The 25734-nt window shown below is 49.9% G+C and overlaps 1 protein-coding gene across 4 annotated transcripts in view; it reads right to left on the bottom strand.

The window, feature by feature from the left end:
* Positions 1-25734, bottom strand: part of IQSEC2 (IQ motif and Sec7 domain ArfGEF 2) — an 87236-nt gene that overhangs the window by 55438 nt on the left and 6064 nt on the right. For 3 of the 4 annotated variants that reach the window (XM_070067292.1, XM_070067290.1, XM_051827115.2), the window contains exon 2: positions 4790-4819. The exons of the other annotated variant lie outside the window; for it this stretch is intronic. In XM_070067292.1, coding sequence (XP_069923393.1) covers positions 4790-4819 — 30 coding nt within the window. The remainder of the gene's footprint in view (positions 1-4789; positions 4820-25734) is intronic. 4 annotated transcript variants of the gene reach the window in all.

Consider the following 25734-nt stretch of genomic DNA (forward strand, 5'->3'; position numbering starts at 1 on the left):
GCCTGCTTTATGAGGAACATGTGGGTCATGTGTGCTTTCTGATGTAGAATCTGGTTAACACTGGGTTAGCATGGGGATCACGCATCTCAGGGTCTGGATTTCTATCTGAAGTCAACTGTGGGAGATTTTAGCTCTCTAAACCTCCATTTCCTTGTCTAGAAAACAGCGAGCATACTTGTCTAAGCCCTACAGGGTACTCTGAGGATGAAATGAACACAGAGAGGTAAAGGGCCCAGGATGGTGCCTGGCACACAATAGCTTTGCCATCATTCTGTAAGTGCTGCTGCTGATCATGATGATGACCGTGACCATAAATCTCATTCACCCTCCACACACCCCCACCTCGGGCTGGGAGTAGCAGCAATGAAAGAGAGGCACATTCCAAACTTGCACTCAAGGGACCTATATAAAATAGGGATTCACTGGAGCCAGTGTTGTAAGGTAGTGGGTAAAGCTGCCACCTGCAGTGCCGGCATGCAATATGGGTGCTGGTTCGAGTCCCCCCACTGCTTCATTTCTGATCCAATTCCCTGCTAAAGTGCTTGGGAAAGCAGCAAAGGATGACCCAAGTGCTTGTGGTCCCTGAACCCACATGGGAGACGTAGAAGCTCCTGCCTCCTGGCTTTGGCCTGGCCCAGCCCTGGCCGTTATGGCCATTTGGGGAGTGAACCAGCAGATGGAAAATTCTCTCTCTCTCTCTCTGTAACTCTGCCATTCAAATAAAGTCTTTAAAAATTGCCTAGAAATTCAAATACCTAAAAATTTTGTGTAGAACAAATACATAAATAAAATAGGGATTCACACTAGGGCACGGTAGGACTGCCTGCAAAGCTGTTAGAAGTGGCTCCATCAATGACAGCAGCCATCACTAAGGGTAGCAGGAAGAACTCAGACTGGTGGGGCCAGAGAAGCCTAGCAGCGATGTCTCAGTCAGGGTGGACCAGGGGAGGCTTCCCAGGGCAGGCAGGGACTAGAGTAGGGCTCTCCATGCCCCAGAGCCAGGGAGATGCAGTTCCAGGCCAAGGAAGCGGTAGGAAGAGAGAGAGAGCTGGGCAGGGTGGGCACCTGGGCTCAGCTGAACAGGAGGCAGCATGGGACAGAAGAGTTAGACACAGTTGGGCTGGATCTGGGGGTGGGCAGTGTGGCAGAGCCCTGGAAAAGGGTCGTGAGGTCCCAGCCATGTCAGATCTCCAGGAGGTCAAAACAAGGAAGAATCTTTACAGATTATCTAATCTAAACTTCCCTCGGACAGATGGGGGCACTGAGGCCCGGAGTGGGAGGCCTCCTCTGGGAAGGGAGCCAGCAGTGGCTCCTCCTCCCACTTCTCCTCCTGACTGCAGCGGCTCCCGTTGCCATGGGGACGTCCCTGGCTCCGCGGGTGTCAGCCGCTCCCCCACCCCCTCCCTCTTTCCCTAGCAACAGGCCACCTCCTCCGGCTCTCATCCTTGCGTGCCCAGCAAACCCAGCCTGGTCCCCAGGATCCCCGACTGCCGGCTCTACCGTCACTTCGGTGGCACCAGGCAGCCGGGGCTTCCTCATCTTCTGGGGTAATGGTGGCAGCAGCGGGTAGGGGTGGGGCGTGCTGGCCCAAGCACCTCTTGCCCCTCTGTGTTTTCAAGTTCTGCCCTTGTGCACAGTTTTCTGCCTTGACTGGGCAGTATACATGACAGTGGATTGGATTAGGGGTAGGCAAAGGGGGACTACAAGTTGTGGAGCCACTCTTTGATGCTCAGCATTGCTTTAGTACAAGTTCTCTGCCCACCCCCAGGGAAGAAGTCAGAATTCGCATGTGCACTCTCCCAAGAAGAAACTCAGGACCAGACAAGTTCAGGGACATGGCAAAGAGCACAAATATGAAATTGGCTCCATGGAGAGCTAACTTTGGGACCTTGAACCACGGCCTCTCTGGACCTTGGCTGAAGCTGTCTTAGTTTGGACGACTTCTCATGGATCTTCAGGAAGTCCAGGCAGCTTCCTATGCCTGCAGCCGTCCCCACCCCTAGCCGCATGGCTCAAAATAGACTCCGTTGTACTTCCTGTGGTATGCCACACCATGAAGCCTTCAGGCTTGGGCCCTGCCATGGCGTGCTATGCAATCCTCCTACCCTGCTCACTCATCACTCTTCAGTCCAGCTTAGCCCCTCTCCTTGGCATTTCTTCTATCCTCCTAGGCCTTCCTCCAACACACACACACACACACACACACAGCATTCACTAGAGGAAAACCGAGGTTCCAAGGACTGAACTGATTTGCCCAGTCACCTAACTAGAAAGCAACCTAGCCACAAATGGAGCCCTGTGCCTGTATCCAAAGTGTCCCTGCGTCCTATGCTACAGAGCCCAGCCCCTCTCCTGCAGTATCCCCCGGCCCTCTACTGATGACACAAGGGAATCAGCAACCAGTCTCAAGCAACATTCTCAATAGGGGCTCTTTCCCTGCCCAGATCTTGTGGTTTAGCCCAGCTGATCACTCGCTGTCTCTAAACCTGCCCCTTGCCTTCTTATGCACGCTGATTTCCACCTCCAGGGTTCTCTCCTCACACAAAGTCAGCCCCCTCTAGCCCTGTCAGACACCACCTGCTCCAGAGGGCCCTATCCAGCCCTGGCTCCAAGTCCAAAGTCTTCCCAGCATGCTTGCAAGGGCTTGTCCCCAAACACGCTCTGCTTTAGGTCCTTCCCAAAGCCTGCCTTTCATCCTTGCTTCTCCCACTACTGAGTCCTCAAGGTCCCTCTACCTTGCATCCAGAATGGATACCAGGAAGTATGTCTGGGTAAAACCAGTGCTGGCTTTGGATCCAGACAACCCAAGGTGTGAGTCAGACAGATGCTCTCTTCCCCTGGGGCAGAGCACCAACCCTCTCGGAACCTCCTTTTTCCCATCTATAAATTGGGGATCCCAATCTGTGCCTAGTAGGGCTGTTGTGAGCATTAAATGAGATCATATTTGGAGTTCTTAGTCCGTGAGAAGCCAGGGATGACTGTTCCAATTACTAACATTAGGATGAGGATGAGGATAAGAGTTATTAAACACAAGGTTCTCAGGGGCTCCTGAGGTCACAGTATAGGAATAGCTCTGGGCTTGGTGCTAAGCAGACCTGGGTTTGAATCCTGGTGGCTATAGGCAAAACCTATAACCAGCACAAGCCTGTTTCCTCAGCTGCGAAACAATGATGATAAAGCTAGCCCAGGTGCCACCTACAGTGTTACTGGAAGGATCAAATGAAAGAAAGTCCCTGACAATCTCTGGGCATTGTAAAGGCCCAACATGTCATCATATGACTTAGGCTCATATTCTCAGAGCTGTAGGTCCCAGCAACTTCCCTGCTGGGCAGAGCTGAGACCTCGAGACATCTGCTTCCTCAACAAGTAGCAGGCACATCACAGGGGAGGCCTGCGGGAGCCCTGTGCTCAAGGTCAGGCCAGGCTGCCCTGCCCCAAACCCACAGTGAGACAGTGAGATCCATGTCCTTTGCTAGACAAGTGCCTTCGTAAGTGCTAGGACAAGCTGTGCCTGGGCCATGCACCTTGGCTGCATGCTGGGATTAATTATGCCGCATCACAGACCCCTTGCTTGGACACTGGGCCTGACTGTGTTCATTACAGTCCCCTTGTTTTAATGCTGGCTTCGGTGTGCATCCATCCCAAAAGCCCCGATGCTGGCCCTGGGCATCCAATCAGTACATTCACTCCAAATCCCCTGCCTGGGATGCTAGGACAGAGCATGGCTCATCCACCTCTGTGTGCTGGCCACCAGCTCATACCCACTATCTGGATGACAGTATCTGGGCTGCTGTCTATGTTCAGGCAAGGTACGCCCTGCACAATGGGTCACAGACAAGGAGAGCAAGAACTGGAACTAATCCCCAACCCATGCTATGCTCACCAAGCTGGGAACTTTGGTGAGGGTGGCCCCCAAGGAAATGGAGCATATTCCAACAGATCCACTCAACACGGCTGCCCTTGAAAGGGACACCTTGTTCCGTTCTTCGCAAAGGTATCCTATGTGCCATACGAGTAGCAGCCCTGGCTGGGACACACCTTGTGCCTCCACTGCCTGGTCTGTGATCATTTCAGCGGCCCATTCCCTAACCCCCCCCCCCCCCCGCCTAGATGCCAAGATGGGCCCCACCCTGAACCTCTCTTCATTCCTATATAGCCCCAGGCGTGGTTCTTCCGCCCTCCTGAAGCTCCTGATGCTAACCTCCAGAAAGTCACCCAGAGCCCTTGTCTCTACCCCGGTTTTAGACCTGTCTCCTCAAGCGGCAGACTGATCACGCTTTGAAAACTTACTGCAGCTTGTAAACTTGTTCACCAAGTGCACACACCGTTTTTTGCTTGTCACCGTCCTGTGGATTTCTAACATCTTGAACGTGTCATGTGCAAAAGTCCCTCCAAATCCCATAGCTCAGGGCAGGCACGGTTCATGGTGAACGTGAACACTAGATTAGGAGAGACCCAGCACCCATCATAACCCTTTTCTCCTGGCAGCACCAGGTGGAAAAGGTCCCACGTGCAGAGCCGACCTCTCTGCTTTCACATCTGGGCAGCTCCTGTGAGCACTTTCGGGGTTCAGCTAAACCCTCAAGTCAGGTAGGGTCAGACAGAATGAAGAACAATCTCCAACCCGCCACCCTCCCACTGCACTCCACACCCACCTCTGATTCCAACAGGGGGAAAACTCTTGCGTTGCCCCATCCCTGCCCATGGATCCCGGAAGTAACAAACCAGAGGCCCCCGCCCCCAGCCCTGCTCCATCCCCCAACTGCTGGTAAAGAAAGGAGGTACTGACCTGACTGTTCTGGAATTCTCACCATCAGATCTGAAAAGGAAACAGAGGGGAGGAAAAAAAAACACACACACAGTCAGCGTATGCGTCCACTCCTCTCCCTCCGCCCTCTGTAGTGGCCCTGGGGCCAAATGCGCGTCAGGAGAATGAGGGGAAGGGTATCTCAGGTCAGGAGAATGGCAAGTATGAAGGCAGTGGGGTTGCAAGGTGCCCAGGCAGTTGGGGAAACAAGGAGGAAGGCAGTGTGATGGAAATGGAGTGGGCCGGGGCAAGGATGCTCACAAGTGAGGCCAAAGAAGTACCAGGAACCAACCATGGGGGGGGCCCTCATGCGTCACAGCCAGGAATGTGGCTTTCCTCTGGGTGCCCCCTCCCCCCAGCAGTGGTCCTTACAGCCACGGGCAGGTGCAGAGCCCCAGCTTTAAATACACAGAGACCTAGGCTCGGTTACCAGCTCTGCCACCTGCCAGCCCTTCACCTCTTGGAGCGTGAGCCTCAGTCTCCCCATTTGTAACGCTGAAGCCGACACTCCCAGGGCTGTTGGGATGATTAAGCTCTCAGGAACCCAGCAGACAAATGCCAGGTATTATTAACAACACACAAGAGGCTTTGCCAATTGCTTGGTCCAACCTGCTTATTTTCCAGATGAAGAGAATAAGGCTGAGAGGGTAAATGAGTCAGCCGCTGGGCTCCCTTTCTACCACAAGGGTTGACCTTCTTCTGCACCACGAGGGCTCCCACTGAGGCAGAGGAAGGAAGAGCAGAGCATGCGGTGGGGACTAGCACCCAGGGAACCATGCGAGCAAGGCTAAGCCCTCCCCCGTCTCCCCTTCCCCAGAAGAGTGTGTGCATGTGCGTGTGCGTGTGCGTGTGTGTGAGAGAGAGAGAGAGAACACACTAATGTGCTGGGGCAGGGAAGGTGAAGGAAGACTAGGGACTCGGAAGTAGAGAGTGTGGGCGGTGGCCTTCCTCCTCCCCCTTGTCTTCATCTTCCTCCCTCTTCAACCCAGACCCTCCACCCACTCCCAGGCAGGGCTGCAAAGGAGACCAAGATGAGTATACCACAGCCTCTGCCCTCCACCAAGAGAGCCAAGACGTGACCTTAGAGGACAGGGCCCATGTGTGCCAAGTGCCAAAATGACAGAGGGCACGCAAGGGGGTGGAGATGGGGCTGGAAAGGGAGCATTTGCTGCAAGACTGAATGGAGGCCCCAGCAGCAAGGTGGGGCAGGCAAAGCACGGGTGCAGGTGCTCTGCCAGTGGGTGGGTGCAGCACACTCAGTTCTATTCCCTGCGCCAGACAGCACTAGGGAAGGCACTTCACCAAGCCGAGCCTCAGTGTTTTTCAATGGTAACATGGATGGTGCAGGGGACATGGAGGTGAGTGGCTCTCCCTTCCTGAGGTGCCCGGGAGGCTCAGTCCAGCACAGTACCCGGCACAGAGTCCCTGTTCAGCAGATGACAGTGGTGTCAATCTCTCCCATTCTCAGCCTCCTAAAGGAACAGACACCCAGGGCCACAGAGCACCTCATCAGATTAATTAAACTTCTCCATCTCACTCTGCAGCAGCAAGATTGCTTCTGAGACCTGGCCCAATTATTCTCAGCTACCAGATCAGAGGGGCCCAACTTCAATGATTCCCTACCTGCCTAGAGAATGGAGGCCAGGCCCCTAAGCCTCTCCCCCTACCATTAGCCCTCTGCTCTAGGCACACTGGTCTCCTCCCCACTGCACAGACCCCCTCCCAAAGCCAGCAGTCATTTCTTTCTTTCTTTCTTTCTTTCTCTCTCTCTCTCTCTCTCTCTCTCTCTCTCTCTCTCTCTCTCTCTTTTTTTGACAGGCAGAGTGGACAGTGAGAGAGAGACAGAGAGAAAAGTCTTCCCTTGCCGTTGGTTCACCCTCCAATGGCCGCCACGGCCGGCGCGCTGCGGCTGGTGCACTGCGCTGATCTGAAGGCAGGAGCCAGGTGCTTCTCCTGGTCTCCCATGGGGTGCAGGGCCCAAGCACTTGGGCCATCCTCCACTGCACTCCCAGGTCACAGCAGAGAGCTGGCCTGGAAGAGGGGCAACTGGGACAGAATCTGGCGCCCGGACCAGGACTAGAACCCGGTGTGCCGGCGCCGCTAGGTGGAGGATTAGCCTAGTGAGCCGTGGCACCGGCCAGCAGTCATCTATTTCATTTACTGTATGTATACCAGGCCCTGACTTGGGAGTACAACCCCTCCAGGGAGTCCACAGACTGGCCGCCTGCCCCAATCAGCTGTAGAATTCAAGCAATGTATATAACCACCTCCACCATCAACATGATCGGTCATTGAGCACTCACTACATACCAGGCTTGTGTTAGGCTCTTTTCATCCAGTATCTCCTGCAAAGTGGAGCTTACTCATCCAATTTTTAAAAATTAATTAGTTTATTTCAAAGGCAGAGTTACAGCGAGAGAGAGAAAAAGAGAGAGGTCTTCCATCCGCTGGTTCACTCCCCAAATGATCGCAACAGACAGAGCTGAGCTGATCCGAAGCCAGGAGCCAGAAGCGTCTTCCACGTCTCCCACGTGGGTGCAGGGGCCCAAGGACTTGGATCATCTTCTGCTGCTTCCCCAGGCCATAGCAGAGAGCTGGATCAGAAGTGCAGCAGCAGGGACTCGAACCAGTGCCCATTGGGATGCCGGCACTGCAGGCAGTGGCTGTACCCTCTACGCCACAGTGCTGGCCCTACTACTCCAATTTTAAGATGATGAAACTGACACTCAGAGAGGTTGAATGACTTGCCCAAAGTCACACAAGAGAGGAGTGGAACTTGGAGTCAATCCCAGGCCTCAGCTTCAGGCTCCAGTATCATGCCAGACAAGTCTAAAACAGATCCTTCCACTCCAGGGTTCTTCGTTCTGAGAAATAACCGCACTCGCTCCTCTGCTCCAAAAATTATTTCTAGCAGATGCGGTTGCAGGCCTCAAGACGGCAGTGAAGTAGAGCAAAAGAGCTCCAGGTCCCAGTGTAGAGGGAATTAGCTAATTCTCACCGTGGGCCGCTTCTCACTAGTTGAAGGGTACATAGCACCATAGAGCCCTCATTGTGCGGCTGCAGCTCGCCTCAGGGGTCTAGCACCCTTCATGCATTTACTGTGGAGACACAGCAATCATGCCCAATGCTGTGCTCTCCTGCACCTCGCCGGGGGCCGACGCCCTGCCCAATGGTCAGTGCACCTCCTCCTTCAGGAAGCTGCGCCACCATTCTTTTGGCAGAAAGAATGCTGGGTTCTGTTATGCCCCATTCCCTAACTGGTGGTGTGAACTTGGACAAGTCCCTTCCCTCTGGCCCTTGCTTCCTCATCTGTAAAATGGCAGGGCTGTGTTAGTTGACTTCCAAGCAAGCTTCAGGGATTAAAATATTTCAGTTCTTCAGAAGCCTGAAGTTGATCTCTTTTAGCAACAGATTCAGCTGTCTATGTGCAGAAGCAAAGACTCAGAGATCTGTAGTGATCCACATCAGAAGAGACCGGTTTCTCTCCTCTCAGATTCCACTTTTTTAAAAAAATATTTATTAATTTGACAGACATAGAAATAGAGGGAGAGAGAGAGTCAAAGAGAGTTGCTCTACAAATGACCACAATAGCTGAGGCTGGGGCCAGGCCAAAGCCAGGAGCCAGGCACTCAATCTGGGTCTCCCACATGGTGGCAGACATCCGAGTACTTGATCCACCACCTGCTGCCTACCAGGGTGTATATTAGCAGGAAGCTGGAATTGGAAGTGGAGGCAGGAATCAAACCTGGCACTCCAATATGGGATATGGGCTTCCCAAGAGGCATCTTAACCATGGGGACAAATGCCTGGAGCCTCACAGACTTCTCTCTCTCTGTTTTTTAAAAGATTTATTTATTTATTTGAAAAGTAGAGTTACAGAGAGGCAGAGGCAGAGAGAGAGAGAGAGAGAGAGAGAGAGAGAGAGAGAGAGAGGTCTTCTTTTTTTAAACATTTAAAAAAAGATTTTATTTACTTTACAGGTAGAGTTAGAGAGAGAGAGAGAGAGAGAGAGAGAGAGAGGTCTTCCTTCCATTGGTTCACTCTCCAATGGCCGCAATGGCCGAGCTGCGCTGATCCGAAGCCAGGAGCCAGGTGTTTCTTCCCAGTCTCCAATGCGGATGCAGGGGCCCAAGCACTTTAGCCAACTTCTACTGCTATCCCAGGCCACATCAGAGAGCTGGACTGGAAGAGGAGCAGCTGGGATTAGAACCTGCACCCACATGGGATGCCGGCAATGCAGGTGGAGGATTAACTAATGTGCGCCATGGTGCCAGCCCCCGAGAGGTCTTCTATCTGCTGGTTCTCTCCCCAATTGGTGCAATAGCTGGAGCAGCAACAATTTGAAGCCAGGAGCCAGGAGCTTCCTCCGGGTCTCCCATGTGAGTGCAGAGGCCCAAGCACTTGGACCATCTTCTACTGCTTTCCCAGGCCATAGCAGAGAGCTGGATCAGAAGTGGAGCAGCTGGGACTCGAACTGGTGCCCATATGGGATGCTGGCACTGCAGGCGGCGGCTTCACCTGCTACACCACAGCACCAGCCCCACAGACCTCTCTTAATGAAAAGACTACTAAGACCCTAGGGTGTGCCAATTCCCATGCTCAGTAATGACACTCAAGAAACAGTGACTTATCAAAGCCCATGAGTAGAGGGACCATATTTTCCAAACCAAAAACTTGGACATGTAATGTGTCCAAGGATACTGATGTTGCCACTTTCAGATACCAGAGGCAATCTGGAGGCAGGAGAAAGAAATGGCAGACTGTCAAAAAGTTCCCGAACCTTTGGGGGATTTATACAAGCAACAGAGCAGAATGACAGCAAGGAATGGAGGCATGCAAGTTGCTACATCGGAGTTTCTGCCCCTGCCTCTGGCCTGGAGTCCTGGCCTCTGCTTTTGATCCTCCAAGCCATCTCCAAGCAGTAACTTGGAGAACAATATGGTGCCTCTCCACAAGACCCTGGAATTCGATAAACAAGGTTGTCCTCTCAAAGTTAAACTAATCAAGTGAACACAACATGCATCAGAAACAAGATATGCTGAGTCACCAAGGGAGGCGACTGGTCCTCCAGCCAGGATTTTAGTAACATGTTTTAAATGATTGTGTGGCCAATGGAAATGGGTTGAACACCAGTGGGAAAAAAATTATTTTTTAAAATGAGATTTGAAGGCCACTGCGAACAGGGTTCTTCCCAGGAGTGTCCTTGGGAAAACCAGGCAGGTGCCCCAGCCCAGAGTTCATTCATGCAGGTGTCTTTGAAGGCTCCGAACCAGCTCTGAGACAGCCAGGCACCTCTCTCCCCAAGCAGCACCTTCTCTAAGCCCAGGTGTCATAATTGGACAATTCCTTTCTCACGCTGACTGCTCAAGGAACATTCTCAAGCACAAATCAGTCAGTGGGGGTCTCCTGCTTCAAACATTCAGTAATTTCCCCAGCCACCGACCAGGCCTCTCTGAAGCTCTACATCTCACTCCTCTCTCCCATCTGCCTTTTCAGCATGTCTGCTACTTGTCTTCTAATTTTATTAAAGTAATACATGAACGTGCTCTAAAAAGTTAAGCTGTAAACAGATCTTAACAAAAACAATAGTCTCCTTTTCAACGCTTTTAGTTGTTTCCTGAGTTGACTTTCACATTTTTTTTTTTTGACAGGCAGAGTGGACAGTGAGAGAGAGAGAGACAGAGAAAAAGGTCTTCCTTTTGCCTTTGGTTCACCCTCCAATGGCCGCCGCGGCCGGCGCACCGCGTTGATCCAAAGGTAGGAGCCAGGTGTTTCTCCTGGTCTCCCATGGGGTGCGGGGCCCAAGCACTTGGGCCATCCTCCACTGCACTCCCTGGCCACAGCAGAGAGCTGGCCTGGAAGAGGGGCAACCAGGACAGAATCCGGTGCCCCAACTGGGACTAGAACCCGGTGTGCCAGCGCCACAAGGCGGAGGATTAGCCTAGTGAGCCGCGGTGCCGGCCGACTTTCACATTTCTAAAGTATACGTTCATATCTCTCATCCATTTCTGACATCATCTTGAGGGTCCTTTTTTAATTTTATATTTTATGATGGTTTTATTTATTTGAAAGGCACAATGACAGAGCGCGCGCGCGAGAGAGAAAGAGACAGGAGAAAGCTCTTCCATCCATTGGTTCACTCCCCAAATGGCTGCAAAGCCTGGGGCTGGGCCAGGCTGAAGCCAGGAAGCCTGGAATTCCATCCAGGTCTCCCATGGGTGTGGCAGAGACCCAAGCACTTGGGCCATCCTCCTCTGCTTTTCCCAAGCATATTAGCAGGGATCTGAATGAGAAGTGGAGCAACTGGGACATGAACCAGCCCCTATATGGGATCCCAGTGTTGCAAGTGGCAGCTTTTACCCACTATGCCACAGTGCCGGCCCCCCTCCTCCGTGTCAATTTTTAACAAAGTCATATATGCCCAGAGGTTTTCAAGTCACATGGTGCTACAGGGATTATAACAAATTCCTCCTTGTCCCCAGGTCCCATGCTACAGACAACCCCTTTGAACTCCTTGAATTGCTTTCTCGGTATTTACCTCCTCATTTCTGAAGAACACAGACACCCTTCTTTGGCCGGATGTATTGTCTGAGTTCTATATATTCTACCCTGAGGTCCTACTATGCATGCAGTAAGAGGCTCTCACTCTCCTACACACACTAGCACAGTCACACATCCTATGTGCCTTACTGTGCGGTTAGCACTTGCGGGCACTCCAGCTGTCATGCGGGGACACACAGGCCCCCTTCTCGCTCCACTGTCAGTGACATCACCCAGCAGGCATTAAGACAATCCGGGTGGTTCACATGACTGTGGCTGCATGGGAACTATTAGTGGATAAATCATTTCATGTACTATGATTACATTTTCTTTCCTGTGAAGCTTTTTATTTTCCCTGGTACTGATTACTATCTATTATTTCTTGTTTGCTTAGTTCTCACCATATAATACATCGAATTACTTTTTCCCCCTTAGACACATCTGTCCTCATGCTGCAGTCTAGACTGGCTGCCCTCTAGGCCCTAAGACCTTTCCTCTCCTCCATCATCTCAGGATTCCTTTCACCTCTGTTTTGCTGGATTTCTTGTTTCCTAGACTCTGTGTTGTGTTTTTTTTCCCATGAGTTTATGACTGCATTTTACTGAAGCACATTCCCCAGGGCTTCCTGAAATAGGAGGCACAGGACAGAAAACCTTGAAACCTTACCTGTCTCTTGAATGATAACTGGAAACCCCTTTTTGCCAGAATATTGAGAACACTGATCCACCATCTTCTAGCTTCCAATATTGTTTTTGAGGAGTTCAATGCTATTCTTTTGCTAGATATTTTGTATATATGGTTCCACTCCCCCCTCCCCGGAAGCTTTTAGAATCTTCTCTGTAAGTTCTGGTATTCTGAAATGTCATGGTGGCATATCTTGGCAGGGGTGTTTGTATCATTTATCTTGCTGGGTACTCAGCAGGAATCTTCATTCCTATGGCGCCAAGACACATTCTTGTATTATGTCTTTGAGAATTTACTTCCTGCTGTTTCCTCCATTTTCTATTTCTGGAACTCCTATTGTTGGATGTTGGAGTTCCTCAATTGATCCTGCAACTTTTTCATCTTTGCTGTTGTCCCTCTCTTAGTCTTGTTATTCTGCTTCCTGCGATATCTCCTCCCCCTTTTCCCTTTTTTTTTTTTAATAATCTTTCTGCTGAAAAGTTTTCTTTCGGTGCTATCTTTCAGTTCCCAGAATTCTTCTCATGCCTTCATCACCTCTGTTTCTTCCGAGTTCCTTGTCTATATTTATTTGTTGACTTTTCCCATCTGTCTCCCAGATTGATGGTCTGCCTCAAACAGCCTTGGACTACCTGATAATCTCTGGCTACCTAGAACCTGGGATTTTTTTTTTAAAAGAAAAACATCAATTGTGTTGAGGTTTACTTTACATAAAATAAAGGGTCCTTGGCTGGTGATCAGTTGCCACAACACTACAAAGCTGTTCAGAAGCTCTGTGTGCAGTTAGAATTGGCCAGGTGGTGCACTTCCTTATTGAGAACCTGTTCTTTGGAAGATACCCAAACGTCATCTTTTAGATGCCTCTTTTCTGGGGCCTTTCAGTTTCCCCAGAGGAGAGTCCTTCCAGCTCCTGTGTATACCAGATTTAGGTATCCCGGAAATGCGGGAGTGAGAGGAGGCTGGGCTCCCATCAGTTTATGTTGCAGCTCCCTTTGCTTGCAGTCCTATTTCACCCCATGCTCTACTGCATCTGGTATCCTTGGGTCTGAAGCCCCTCAGCTTCAATTTCTTCAAAGAATCAACTCCCATTTGCAGGGATGGGGCTGGAGGAGGTGGAGATTCCCTGACTGGAATGGGTTGGGCAAGAGGAGCAAGCTTGCAACATTCTGCTGTTTGCAGGTCCAATCCTTCCTGCTGCCTTTTGAGATACATTGTACCTCCGAATCCTGAGGATTACTCTGTTTCTCTAAGTGAAACGGTTCACTGCTAATCAGCACCTCAGACCTTACATGCTTCTTATCACTCTTATTCCTTTACTCCATTTTAGTGAGATTTGGCAAATCAATAGAGATAAACATCAGGGGACTTTTTAATAAGTTCATGGGGGGCAGGTGTTGCGCCACGTAAGCTGCCTCTTAGGACACCTGCTGAAATTGCCAGTTTGAGTCCTGGCTACTTAAATCCAGCCCCCTGCTAAAGCATCCTGTAAGGCAGCAGATGATGGTGCAAGTGTGTAGGCCCCCACCACCCATGTGAGAGACCCGGATGGAGTTCTGGTTCCTGGCTTTGGCCTGGCCCAGCCCCAGCTGCTGGGAGCATTTGGGGAGTGAACCAGTGGATGGAAGCTACCTCTCCCTCTCTCTCAATCTGTCACTCTGCATTTCAAATAGATGAAAATAAATAAATGAACATCTAAAAATAAATTAAAAATTCATCAAAAAGGCAGAATTAACAGATAAGTTTATTTTAATGCAAATTTTTGAAAATCATGTACATAAGGATTGTCCAAAAGTTCATGGAAAATTCATAGAAAAATTAAGTATCAATTTTTAAAAAATGCCCTGGGCTGGTGATGTGGCACAGTGGGTTAAGCCAATGCCTCCAATGCTGGAAACCATATCAGAATACCAGTTCAGGTCCCAGCTTCTCTACTTCTGATCCACCTCCCTGGTAATATGCCCAAAAAGGCAGCAGAAGATGGCCCAAGTCCTTAGGCCCCTGCACTCATGTGGGACATCTGGAAGACACTCCTGGCTCCTGGCTTCAGCCTGGTCCAGCCCTGATCATTATGGCCATTTGGGGAGTAAACCAGTAGATGGAGGATCTCTCTGTCTCAATCCCTCCCTCCCTCCCTTCCTCTCTCCTCCCCTTCTCCATGTAACTCTGCCTTTCAAATAAATAAATCTTTAAAGAAAACTGCACCAAAATAAACTTACCTTTTAATTCCATTTTCTATGAAATTTTTGAAGTACCCTCCCAAGTTTATTCAACTCATTGTGTTTTGGAAGCTTCCTTTCTTATTCTGGTGAACTCCTCACCATCTATCATGACTCATTTAGGCATCACCTCCTCCAGGAAGCTTATCTTCATGGCCCTAAGGCGGGTTAGAAGCCCTTCCTCTGTTCTCCTACAGTATCCTTTTCTTGTCTTCATTGCAGCCTTGATCAAACTGTCCTGAGATTTTCCATTTCCATGCATGACTTGGCCAGAAGACTCCCGGAAGCCTGGGGCTGTGTCTCCCTCCTGCCTATACCCTCAGCTCTTAGAGTCTGGCTCCCAAAGGTAGAATCGTATGTGGTGATGGAACGAATGAATAAATGAATGACAGAGAAACAGACCCCAGCCGGAGGGACCACCTAGACAGGGGAATAAGCTGAATACAATTGCTCCTATATAAAGTTGGTTCCCTACAAGCCTATATAAAGTAAGTTCCCTTAGAGCTGTGCATGCAGTAATGCCCAAGGCAGTATGATTTAAGTCAGTGAAGCAATGAACCCAGCTTCCATGCCCTACGTATAGGGGATGATTAAGTACATCATGGCACATCAGTCGCCATTAAAAGGGATGGGTAGGAAGAATATGCAATTATAAAAGGAAATGCTCAAACTAAAAAAAAAAAAAAGGAGAAACTGCACGAGTCAAAGCATTTCAACTGCATGAGAAATGCAAAGAATGAGGAAAATAGAGCAAATGTTCAGTCTCCTCTGCAGGTGGTCATTACACATAATGTTTTTCTCCTCTACTATTCCAAGTTGCTTGACTCTTCCTACTGGCAGGATTTATTCCATGTATAATGTTTTTTGAGTTACCAAGAAATGAAGATATGTGTCCTGGGAGTTCTATGAACAAAATACTGTGAAGGGGGCCCTAAGAATCTGTGGGCAGGTTCAGAAGAGCTTACTGGGAAAGCACCATTTGTCAGTAGCCAGAGACCCTGAGGGCCCAGGCCCATGGAACACTGTCTACTGCCTTCACTGAGAAGCAGGCCCTAGCTTAGGAAGCTGAAGGAGGAGAACCTTGGAGCCAGGCTATTGCAAATCACAGTATCACAGGTTGTACTGGCAAAACTGAGGTCTCTGTACCAGGCCCCATGCTTTTGGACACTGCTCCTCCCCTCCCCCACCATGAGGCAAAGAGATTTGTGAGGCCCAGAACTCCAGAAATGCCACCTACATGGGGTCTTATTATGCAGGCCTACTTGCTAGGCCCAAGGGATGGCCAAAGGAGAAGAGGGGAGAGAGACAGGGCTTGGGTATGGGCTGGGGTGTCTGTATGTATCTCAAGGGTCCATATGGGGCCGGCGTTGTGGCATAGCAGGTAAAGCCACTGCCTGCAGGGCGGCATCCCATATGGGTGCTGGTTTGAGACCTGGCTGCTTGACTTCCAATCCAGCTCTCTGCTATGGCCTGGGAAAGCAGTAGAAGATGGCCCAAGTCCTTGGGCCCATGCACCCATGTGGGAGACACAGAAGAAGCTGCTGGCTCCTGGCTCCTAGCTCCTGAATCCTTGCTTTGGATCGGTGCAGCTCCAGCCATTACAGCCAATTGGGGAGTGAACCAGCAGATGGAAGACCTCTCTCTCTCTCTCTCTCTCTCTCTGCCTCTCCTTCTCTCTCCGTGCAACTCTGACTTTCAAATAAATAAATAAATCTTTTTTAAAAAGTGTCCATATGGACCACAGATGGGAAGAGAAGGGGAAGGGTCGAGGGCTGGTGCCTTGCCTGGGCCCTGCAAATGTACAGGCGGGGAAGTCCAATGAGTCCTAGGCCTTAGGGTTTGTAGAGAGATCTAGCTTTGACTATTCCATAGACTTGGGTTCAACTCCATGCACTGGCTGAGCAAGCATGGCTCAGTCCATTCCTTTCTCTGAACTCAGTTTCCCCACCTATGAAACTGGTGTCATAGTTCTGACTTCAGAGGGTTGTGGCGAGGCTTATAGAATGGCAGTGATCATGAGCATAGGCTTTGAGCCAAAGACACCCAGGTTTCAGCCCTAGCTGGGCCCCTCCTAACTATGTGAATGACAGCTCCAAATTTCCATTTCTTCGTCAATATAATGGAGATAATAATGACACTTGCCCGGTAAGATTGTTGGAAGGATTATGGTTACAAAGAAGATGTAATAACCCTGGAAAATGCTTCATGGGAAAGGGTTGCCTTGGCTAGGGTTGAGCTGATTGGGCAGTCTGCACTCCCCACCTCCCTGTCCAGCTTTATCTTCCTCTATTGCACTCCCCACCATATGACATATTACATATATTCATCTTTGCTTCTTTCTTTTCTGTCCCCATCCCCAACACACACACACAAGGATATCAGTTCCACAAAGTACACGTTTTGTCTATTTTGTTCACTGTTTCCAAGTGCCTGGAACAATGAAAGGAACACAGATGTTCTTTAAAAGTCAAGGAGCTAGGGGCTGGCGCTGTGGTGTAGTGGATAAAGCCACCGCCTGCAGTGCCAGCATCCCATATGGGTGCTGGTTAGAGTCCCGGCTGCTCCACTTCCGATCCAGCTCTCTGCTATGGCCTGGGAAAGCAGTGGAAGATGGCTCAAGTCCTTGGGCCCCTGTGCCCACATGGAAGACCCAGAAGACACTCCTAGCTCCTGGCTTCAGATCAGCTCAGCTCTGGCTGTTGCGATCTTTTGGGGAGTGAACCAGCGGGTGGAAGACCTCTCTCTCTCTCTCTCTCTCTCTCTCTCTGGCTCTACCTCTATCTGTAACTCTATATACATTTTTTTATTTTTGACAGGCAGAATGGACAGTGAGAGAGAGAGACAAAGAGAAAGGTCTTCCTTTTTCCGTTGGTTCACCCCCTAATGGCAGCTGCAGCTGGCGCGCTGTGGCCGGCGCACTGCGCTGATCCGAAGCCAGGAGCCAGGTGCTTCTCCTGGTCTCCCATGGGGTACAGGGCCCAAGGACTTGGGCCATCCTCCACTGCACTCCTGGGCCACAGCAGAGAGCTAGACAGGAAGAGGAGCAACCGGGACAGAATCTGGCGCCCTGACCGGGACTAGAACCCGGTGTGCTGGTGCCTCAGGTGAAGGATTAGCTTATTGAGCCGTGGGGCCGGCCTGTAACTCTGTCTTTCAAATAAATAAAATAAATCTAAAAAAAAAGTCAAGGAGCTATCTATGTGCCATGTCGACAAGCAAAAATGGTACTGGCCATGGTAAAAAGCCAGAATAAAAAGCATGGAAAATAAAGAGGCCCAATACGCTTACGGAAGTCTAGACAGTTCAGTTGAGCTTGAGGGCTTGGTTCAAAGGGAACAATGGCTACACAGGGATGAGAGAGGCTGTGACTTTACCCAAAGGAACATGCACCCTTAGATCACAAATGTCATGAAAACCCATTTGTGCCAGGCAGGAAGTGGGAAAGCACAAGGGGGAGGTAAAGATGTCGTCCAAGTGCAAGTGCCACCGAAATTGCAACCAAGTGAAAAGTGAAAGCAAAAAGCTTTTAAACATTGTTTCAAGTGGAGAGAGAACATCCTTTCCAACGGGCCCATCTGAGCCAAGAAGAAGATCTAGAAAGGACAAAAGAGGCAGGCACAGGAGATAAGTGGATGAGGTCATAATAACACGCAAGGAAGATCTTACCAAGATTCTTAAAAGGGACCAACAATATCAGAAAGCTGGTTGGATACTGGAACCACTTTGAGCAACGGACCCAAAGAACATCCAACAACAAAATGAAGGCCACGGCGGTTTCAGTTGCTGCCTCTCTTTTTTGTTGTTGGTTATTCTTCCTCTACTCCTTGTTTACCACTGCTCAGTGAACACATTCTGGAATGATAAAGACGATGACGATGACAAAGACTGTCGCCTACTTCCAATGCAACATTTTTCTGTCCCATTGTAAAATGGCTTTGGCAAGAAATAAAGAAGCAAGTGTCATTTCCTATTTATATTTTGAAGAGAGGAAATAAATACAGAGACTACAACCAAAAGAGCCTTGAACACCAGGCAACAGAACGTGAACTTCATCCTGTCATTGCTGAGGAGCCCGAAATGGGTTTAATCCAAGGAGTCCTATGCTACCTCCTTAAAAAACAAAAAAAGCCTTCTGTCACATCACATTCCTTTTCATCAGAAATAAATAGTATATATAAATATATTTAAACTCATAATAAATATAACAAGCAGCCTTTATTTGGTCCTTATAATACTCCAAATAATCATAAGGTGACTATGCACCTACAATGGTGCAGGACTTGTGTTATCTTCCTAACAGCTGTGCAAGGTAGTTCCTATTCTTATTGAAGAGAGAGGAGGCTCAGAGGTGCAATGTGGCAGACCCAGAGTCACATAGCTAATAAGTAGTGCAGCTGACTTTCAAATCTGCATTTCTCTGACTCCAAAACCAACGCGTTCAACTGCTCCAGCTGCTGCTTCCTTCTGTCACACCAGAGCTAAGCCGCACTTCATTTCCTAAACCAGCTTGGGGACGTGGCCTCGCTCTCTCACTCTCACCTGTCTCCTGTCTCCCTGCCACACGATGCAGTGCAAGACCCCCACCACCACCACCACCACCATGCCATGAACCCTCCGGGGGTGCTCATAGCAGAGACAATGATTCAAGGAGGGAAAGGGAGAGCGAGGAGAGTGGGAGGTGAGGGTAGGCACAAGGACTGCAGACTGATCAGCTCATCGATGAGAGAGAGAGCGAGCGAGAGAGAGAGAGAGAGAGCGCAAGCACGCGCAAAGGAAAATGGAACTGGCTCTCCAGCCCTCCTTCCTTTCCTCCCTCTGCTGGAGGCAGAGGGATGGAGGCTCAGCCATGATGGGAAAGAGTGGGCGGAGGGGGAGCAGCTAGAGCAGCCTGCTGTTGCAGAAGCCTCGGCTCAGCCTCCAAGCCCCCCTCCTGTGAGCTTGGGCCCATCTCTGGCCCACCTGCTCCCACCGCCTGAGCAAAGACACTGGGCTGCTCTCCAAGCCTGCAGCCAATCCGGGCAAAGCGCAGCTCACAGTACATCAAGAACCTCTTGTGACACAGAGAGGTGACTCGAGAGAGGTGGAGTGGCATGCCCAGAAGTGCAAGAGGGAGGCAGAGGCAGGCCTGGGGGCATAGCCCAGCTAGCAGGTTCCTCAGTGCAGGGCTCCCTGGACTCCAACGGCCTAGGTGACAGAGGTTGAGGATAGGGGCGCTGCAGAGGCTGCTAAAACAATGCTCATGACAGGGACTGGGGCCACAGGGAACACAAGCTGAGATCATCCTGACTCAGTGATCTGGCGGCAGGGGGCAGCTACCAATAGTTTCCAGTTTCAATATGGGTTGAGAAGGCAAAAATGACCATTTGGAAAAGTAGCGTGGGCCTTAGTTTGTACTTCAAGAGCATCAAGGTTTATCTCTTCTCTTCTCTCCCAGGACCACCCAGTCAAATGAAAACGAGGAAACTGAATATGGTTGTGGACTGTTAACAGGGAAGAAGGGAGGGGCTGAGATCAGTGGGCGAGCGATTTCAACAAACTTCTGAAAGCAAATGACAAACAACAGAGTGCTCATGGCTGAGGGAGAGCCAGGGACAGCACACAAGGGCTGCAGCTGAGCAGGGAGCCAGGCTGCTCAGGGAAGGCCCAGAGAAATGCCAGCCTTGGTGATGGCAGGTAGAAGGCAGGGTAGGAGTCATCAGGGAACTGAGCACAGGGAAACAGACTGAAGGTAGAAGTGGATAAACTCCCCCTTCCAGGGCCAGCATCGTGGCGCAGCAGGTTAAACTGCTGCCTGTGACACTGGCAGCCCATAGGGGCACCAGTTGAGAGTCCCAGTTGCTCCACTTCCAATGCAGCTTCCTGCTAATGCACCTGGGAAGGCAGTGGAAGATGTCCCAAGTCCTTGGGCCCCTGCACCTACATGGGAAACCTAGAAGAGGCTCCTGGCTCCTGGCTTCTGCCTGGCTTAGTCCCGGCCATTGCAGCCATTTGGGGAGTGAACCAGCAGATGGAAGATCTGTCTCTGTGTCTCTCCATAACTCTGCCTGTCAAATAAATGAACAAATGAATGCGTGAGTGAATGAATCTTTTTAAAACAATCCCCCCTTCCCTTCCTCCCCAATCCAGGCAGCAGGACACAGGCTACCTGGCACTCACCCCTAGGAGATATATCAGAGGCCTCCTTGTTAAAGGAATTAAATGATCTGGAGTGAATTTGGGGCACCTAGCAATGGCCCACCCATTATGGCATTTGGGGGGCACCCATCATAACAAGCAGCTCCCAATCTGGCAAGTGGACAGACATGTCAGTCAGGTTCTCCATTCATTCACTGCTAGACCATAAAAGAGAAAACAGGAGAGAAAAGCTAAGCAGTCCCCACTGAGGAAGTTCACCATGCAACTAACAGACATTCCAGAAGCAGAAGACAGAGCCAACCAAGGGGAGGTCATTATCAAAGAAAACCTCAGAAGAGATGCCATCACTTCAAGTTGAGAGGGCTCCCTGACTACCAGGCAGGGCGAATGAGAAAGAGATCTGGGTGCTGCCTACATAGGTGTTTGATTTAAAAAACATCAACCATGTCATATGTGAGATGGTCATAGTATTTGTAATGCCAGCTCTTTTCTGTATGCATATTATATTTCATTGTGAAATTTGTTTTGTTTTGTTTTTTTAAAAAAACCTCTTCTATATCCCTGGAAGATGTGCTATGATTATCCTATGGTTTCAAAGAACTCCACATAATAGTAAGAAAGTTATCGACAAAACAGATAGATAGGGGTTGGCGCTGTGGCATAGTAGGCTAAGCGTCTGCCTCCAGTGTTGGCATCCCAAATGGGTGCCGGTTCGAGTCCTTGCTGCTCCACTTCCAATCCAGCTCTCTGCTATGGCCTGGGGAAGCAGTAGAAGATGGCCCAAGTCCTTGGGCCCCTGCACCCACATGGGAGACCCGGAAGATGCTCCTGGCTCCTGACTTCGGATTGGCCCAGCTCTGGCTGTTGTGGCCACTGGGGAGTGAACCAGTGGATGGAAGACCCCCCCCCCCTTCTCTCTCTGCCTCTCTCTCTGTCTGTAACTCTGCCTCTCCAATAAATAAATAAATAAATAACATCTTTTTAAAAAACAGATAAATAAAGGCAGAAAGAAAGTCTGGATCCAAATATGAAGCCAAGTAAGAGGTGGTATGATTTTGAGCAATTAGTAGGGCTTCAAAAGGAAAATTTACTTGATCTTGAGGCTGGGAACATTCTCCCAGGAGTTCAGAGGTTGCAACAGTGTTAATTGTTAGGCTATTTGGCCCTGCAATACATAATAGCGACCTAGTCATAATTATAAACACGGCATATTAGTGGTCAACTTTTAGAATCTAATCAAATATAATCAATCTCTCTAGATAAACCACTGGACCTATTTTATTACTTAAAGATTTATTTTATTTACTTGAAAGTCAGAATTACACAGAAAGAGAAGGAGAAGCAGAGAGAGAGAGAGAAAGAGAGAGAGAGAGAGAGAGAGGTCTTCCACCCACTGGTTCACTCCCCAATTGGCTGCAATGGCTGGAGCTGCGCCAGTCCAAAGCCAGGAGCCAGGAGCTTCCTCCGAGTCTCCCACACGGGTGCAGGGGCCCAAGGACTTGGGGCCATCCTCTAATGCTTTCCCAGGCCATGGAAGAGAGCTGGATCAGAAGTGGAGCAGCTGGGACTTGAACCAGTGCCCATATGGTATGCCGGCACTGCAGGCGGCAGCTTTACCTGCTACGCCACAGCGCCGGCCCTGGACTTGACTATTTTTACACAACAGAATGCAAATGTAGTCAAGCTGGCTGGATGTAGAAGTTCAGAGTGCGGAGACTAGGAGGTGGAAAAGTCAGGAAGAAAGATGGATGGAAGGATGGGGCATGCATAAGTATCTCAGAAAGTGGCCAACACAGGGGGTCAGTGTCATGGTGCACTGGGTTAAACCGCAGCTTGTGAAACCAGCATCCCATATCGGAGTGCCAGTTTGAGCTCCTGGATGGAATTCCTGACCCAGATGGAATTCCAGGCTCCTGGCTTCTGCCTGGCCCAGCCCTGGCTGTTGCAGCCATTTGGGGGAGTGAACCAGCGGATGGAAGAGCGCTCTCTCTCTCTCTCTCTCTCTCTCTCTCTCTCTCTCTCTCTCTCATTCTCCCTCTCTCTGCCTCTCCTCCTCTCCCTCTCCTTCTACTCTGTCACTCTGCCTTTCAGATAAATAAATCATTTTTACAAAGTGGTCAAGAGGTACAGTGGGAAATCGATGGAATGAGAAATCACAACTTAAAGCAGTATTTTAATAACGATACAAAGGTAACTGATAGAGGAACCCAAATAGTAATATAACCATCAAAATTTCGTAGGAGAGAGAGTCGAGAGTCAAGAGTCAGGTATGGTAAATAAGCTAAATTTCCATTTGTCATACAAAGAAGTCAAGAGATGTTTTAGAAGTTGACAAATGAAGAAATAATGGAATTTCTAAAACAAGGCCCTTCTCATTCTGTGTACCGGGGTCCCCCATACAATATGGACAGGTGGTGACTGCAGATGACGTGAGGTCTTCTTCTTTACAGGGTGGGAGTAAGACAGACAGGTGAAGAGCTGACCCCCTTGCAACTAAGCCGGGGCTCCCCACAGCCATCCAGGCGGACACCTTCCAGCTGCCCCAGGCTGCACCAGTCTCTGGTCCTCTTCAAACCCCACCCCCCGCCCCTCACTAATCCAACCTCTCCAGTCTTCCATTCATTCAAGTATTTACACCCATTAGTTATTTTTACCTGCCTGAGTCACAAAAGGATTTGACGTTGCTTACTCCAGGAACACAGGGAAGGACAGCAGAGAAACTGAACTGGCAAATAGGACCTCAGAAAAAGAGATCAGCAAACATGCCAGTGCAGTGCTTCAAATTAACCGGTGGCTGGTGCCAAAAGGGAGACACAAACGCTCTGACAGTCTTGTGTGCGGAAGGAGGAAGCACAGCAGTGTTCAGGGAAAGCCAAGCTTTGCCTGACACTTCTTCGAGTCATTGTGCATGGGAGATTTTACGAAGGAAAAGAAAAATAACTGTTTATTGAGCGCCGACATGTATCAGGGAGTGGGCGCAATGCCCACCAACCCATATGCCGTCTTTCTTCACTTAGCTAACTCCTACTCATCCTCAAAGGCTCGGCTCAGGTATCACCTCCTCCAGGAAGCTTTCCCTGACTGGGTAGATGTCTCTCCTTTTGGCAATCCCCCTGTGCTGCCTTCAGGCAGGGCACACTGGGCATCACACTGCAATCATCTGCGTCCATGGCCATCCTCTCCCCTCAACCATGAGCACCCTGAAGCCAGAATATGTACAAGACCAGTTATACAGACCTCTCTGCCTGGGATGGCACAAGACGCGGTTCACATAGGCACGCAGTATCTGCCAGACTCATGTCCATCTCAGAAATGTGGTGAATTCCACATGGCCTCTCTCTGCTGCCTTCCCACAGCACAGAGCTTCACCAAATTATTCGTAATAATCCTTTGTGCCAAGAGCTCCATCTCTGTCATCTTATTGAATGCCATAACAATCACAATGAGATGGGTTGTTGACGACTTGGCCAGCATATCAGATGCACACTGGTATGACATGTCTCCCAGTGCTTTTTTTTTTTTTTTAAGGAAATTTGGGGGTAAGGACAAAATTGGCCAGTCTTTATTACAGGAATCACGACAATAATTCTAAAGTGGTTATAAAGGAGGCCGGCATTGTGGTACAGTGGGTTAATCTACTGCCTGTGATACCAGCATAGCACATGGGCACCACTTCAAGTCCTGGCTGCTCCACTTCCCATCCAGCTCACTGCTAATGAACCCGGGAAAGCAGTGGAGGATGGCCTGAGTGCTTGGGGCCCTGCACCTGCATGGGAGACACGGATGGAGTTCCTGGCTCCTGGTGACCTGACCCAGTCCTGCTTCTGTGGGCTATTTGGGGAGTGATCCAGCGGATGAATGGAAGACCTCTCTCTCTCTCTTCTCTCTCTCTCTCTGCCTTTCAAGTAAGTCTTTAAAATAAAGTAGTTATATAGAAGGGAATATCGGTTTTATTCAGGTGAGCACAGTATACCTTATTCTGGAATCCAGAAGGAAATCACAGGTCCTGGAGGTACAATCACATTACCCCCTCTGCAAAGGTGCAAACATCACCCAGCTAGGGTTAGCACAGTTACTACGTGTCCATTCCAACACAAAGTGCGCAACTTAACAAAGGCACACAGCTCCTAAGAAAGGCAGCTGGTGGAAGTGAAAGAGTGGCTAGCAGCCGATAGTCGTGAGGAACTTCCGTGGAAAACGTGGAGAAATCATCTTGACCAGCCCAGGAGCTCTGGTCTTGAGAATGGGCTACTAGGGTCTTGGCTGTGCTGTTTTGTTTGCTATGCTCAGCCTCTAGGGGGCAGTGCAGTCCCACCTATTATTTTCCAGGCCTGCCCATGGGCTTTCCACCCGGATAGCTTCATCCTGGGCAGCTAGGAAAGTTTCGAATAATTTTTTGGGGGGAGGTGGGGTGGACATGAACCTTTCATATCTGAAAATACTGTTTTAACCCCATTTACTACTTAAAAACCCGTGCTTCTGAAGGTGAAGTCACTTGCCTAAAAAAAGTCACGAAGCCCTCCTTGCAGGGTGCCAGCCACACTTCCGCTGAACGCTGAGCACCCCCCACCACCTCCAAAAGCTTCAGCTACGAGAGAGTCTCCCAAATGCTCATGGGAAAAAGGCATATTAGGACAAAAAAATTACACCCAGATTTCAAAAGCGTGTTGCATCAAAAATAAACCTATCTTCTAACTCCGGGCTGCTCCAGGAACTTTTTGAAGTCTGGAGCTTCCTGAAGTCCTGGGCTTCCTGGTGGATTGTAAGTGCTTTCTGCAAGGGTGCTTGCACAGCTCAAATGCTATGAGGAAGTCGGAGCAACCAGCCAATCATCTTGCCCTAAACAAGCTCCCCCTCCAAAAAAAGAGGAAGTAAGTCATTGATTCCTCATTCTTCCCCGTGACCACTGTTGATTATTCTGCCACGGAATACAGCAGGGAGTGAGTCAGAGAGAGCCCAGTCTTCTTCCAAGCCCGAGACACCGTGCCTGGCCCAGGGTTTGAATGCAGAAAGGAATTGATGGAGCAGTACGCGGCTTCCCACTGAGCACCCGGCGCCCTGGGCCGGCCTCTCTGCTGCTTTTGGAACACAGGACTTTGCATGGAAGGTCAAGACCACAGCGTGACGTGGCCACGGCACGGTAGGGAGGGACAGCAAGGAGCACGTTGGTCCAAATGGCTCCGAAGTCACATCCGGCTCTGCTCCTCTGCCAGACTATGAATCCAGGGGAATTTCAAAGTTGTCATCTCTCTCTCTACACCAGTCTGAGAATGGGGCAAAATCGTCTCTGGCTGTTAGTTCGCCAGGATTTAACCAGACTCACATTTGTCTACTTGCCATTGACTAAGCAGCTAC

The sequence above is a fragment of the Oryctolagus cuniculus genome, chromosome X, assembly GCF_964237555.1.
Source record: "Oryctolagus cuniculus chromosome X, mOryCun1.1, whole genome shotgun sequence".
NCBI classification, from domain to species: domain Eukaryota; kingdom Metazoa; phylum Chordata; class Mammalia; order Lagomorpha; family Leporidae; genus Oryctolagus; species Oryctolagus cuniculus.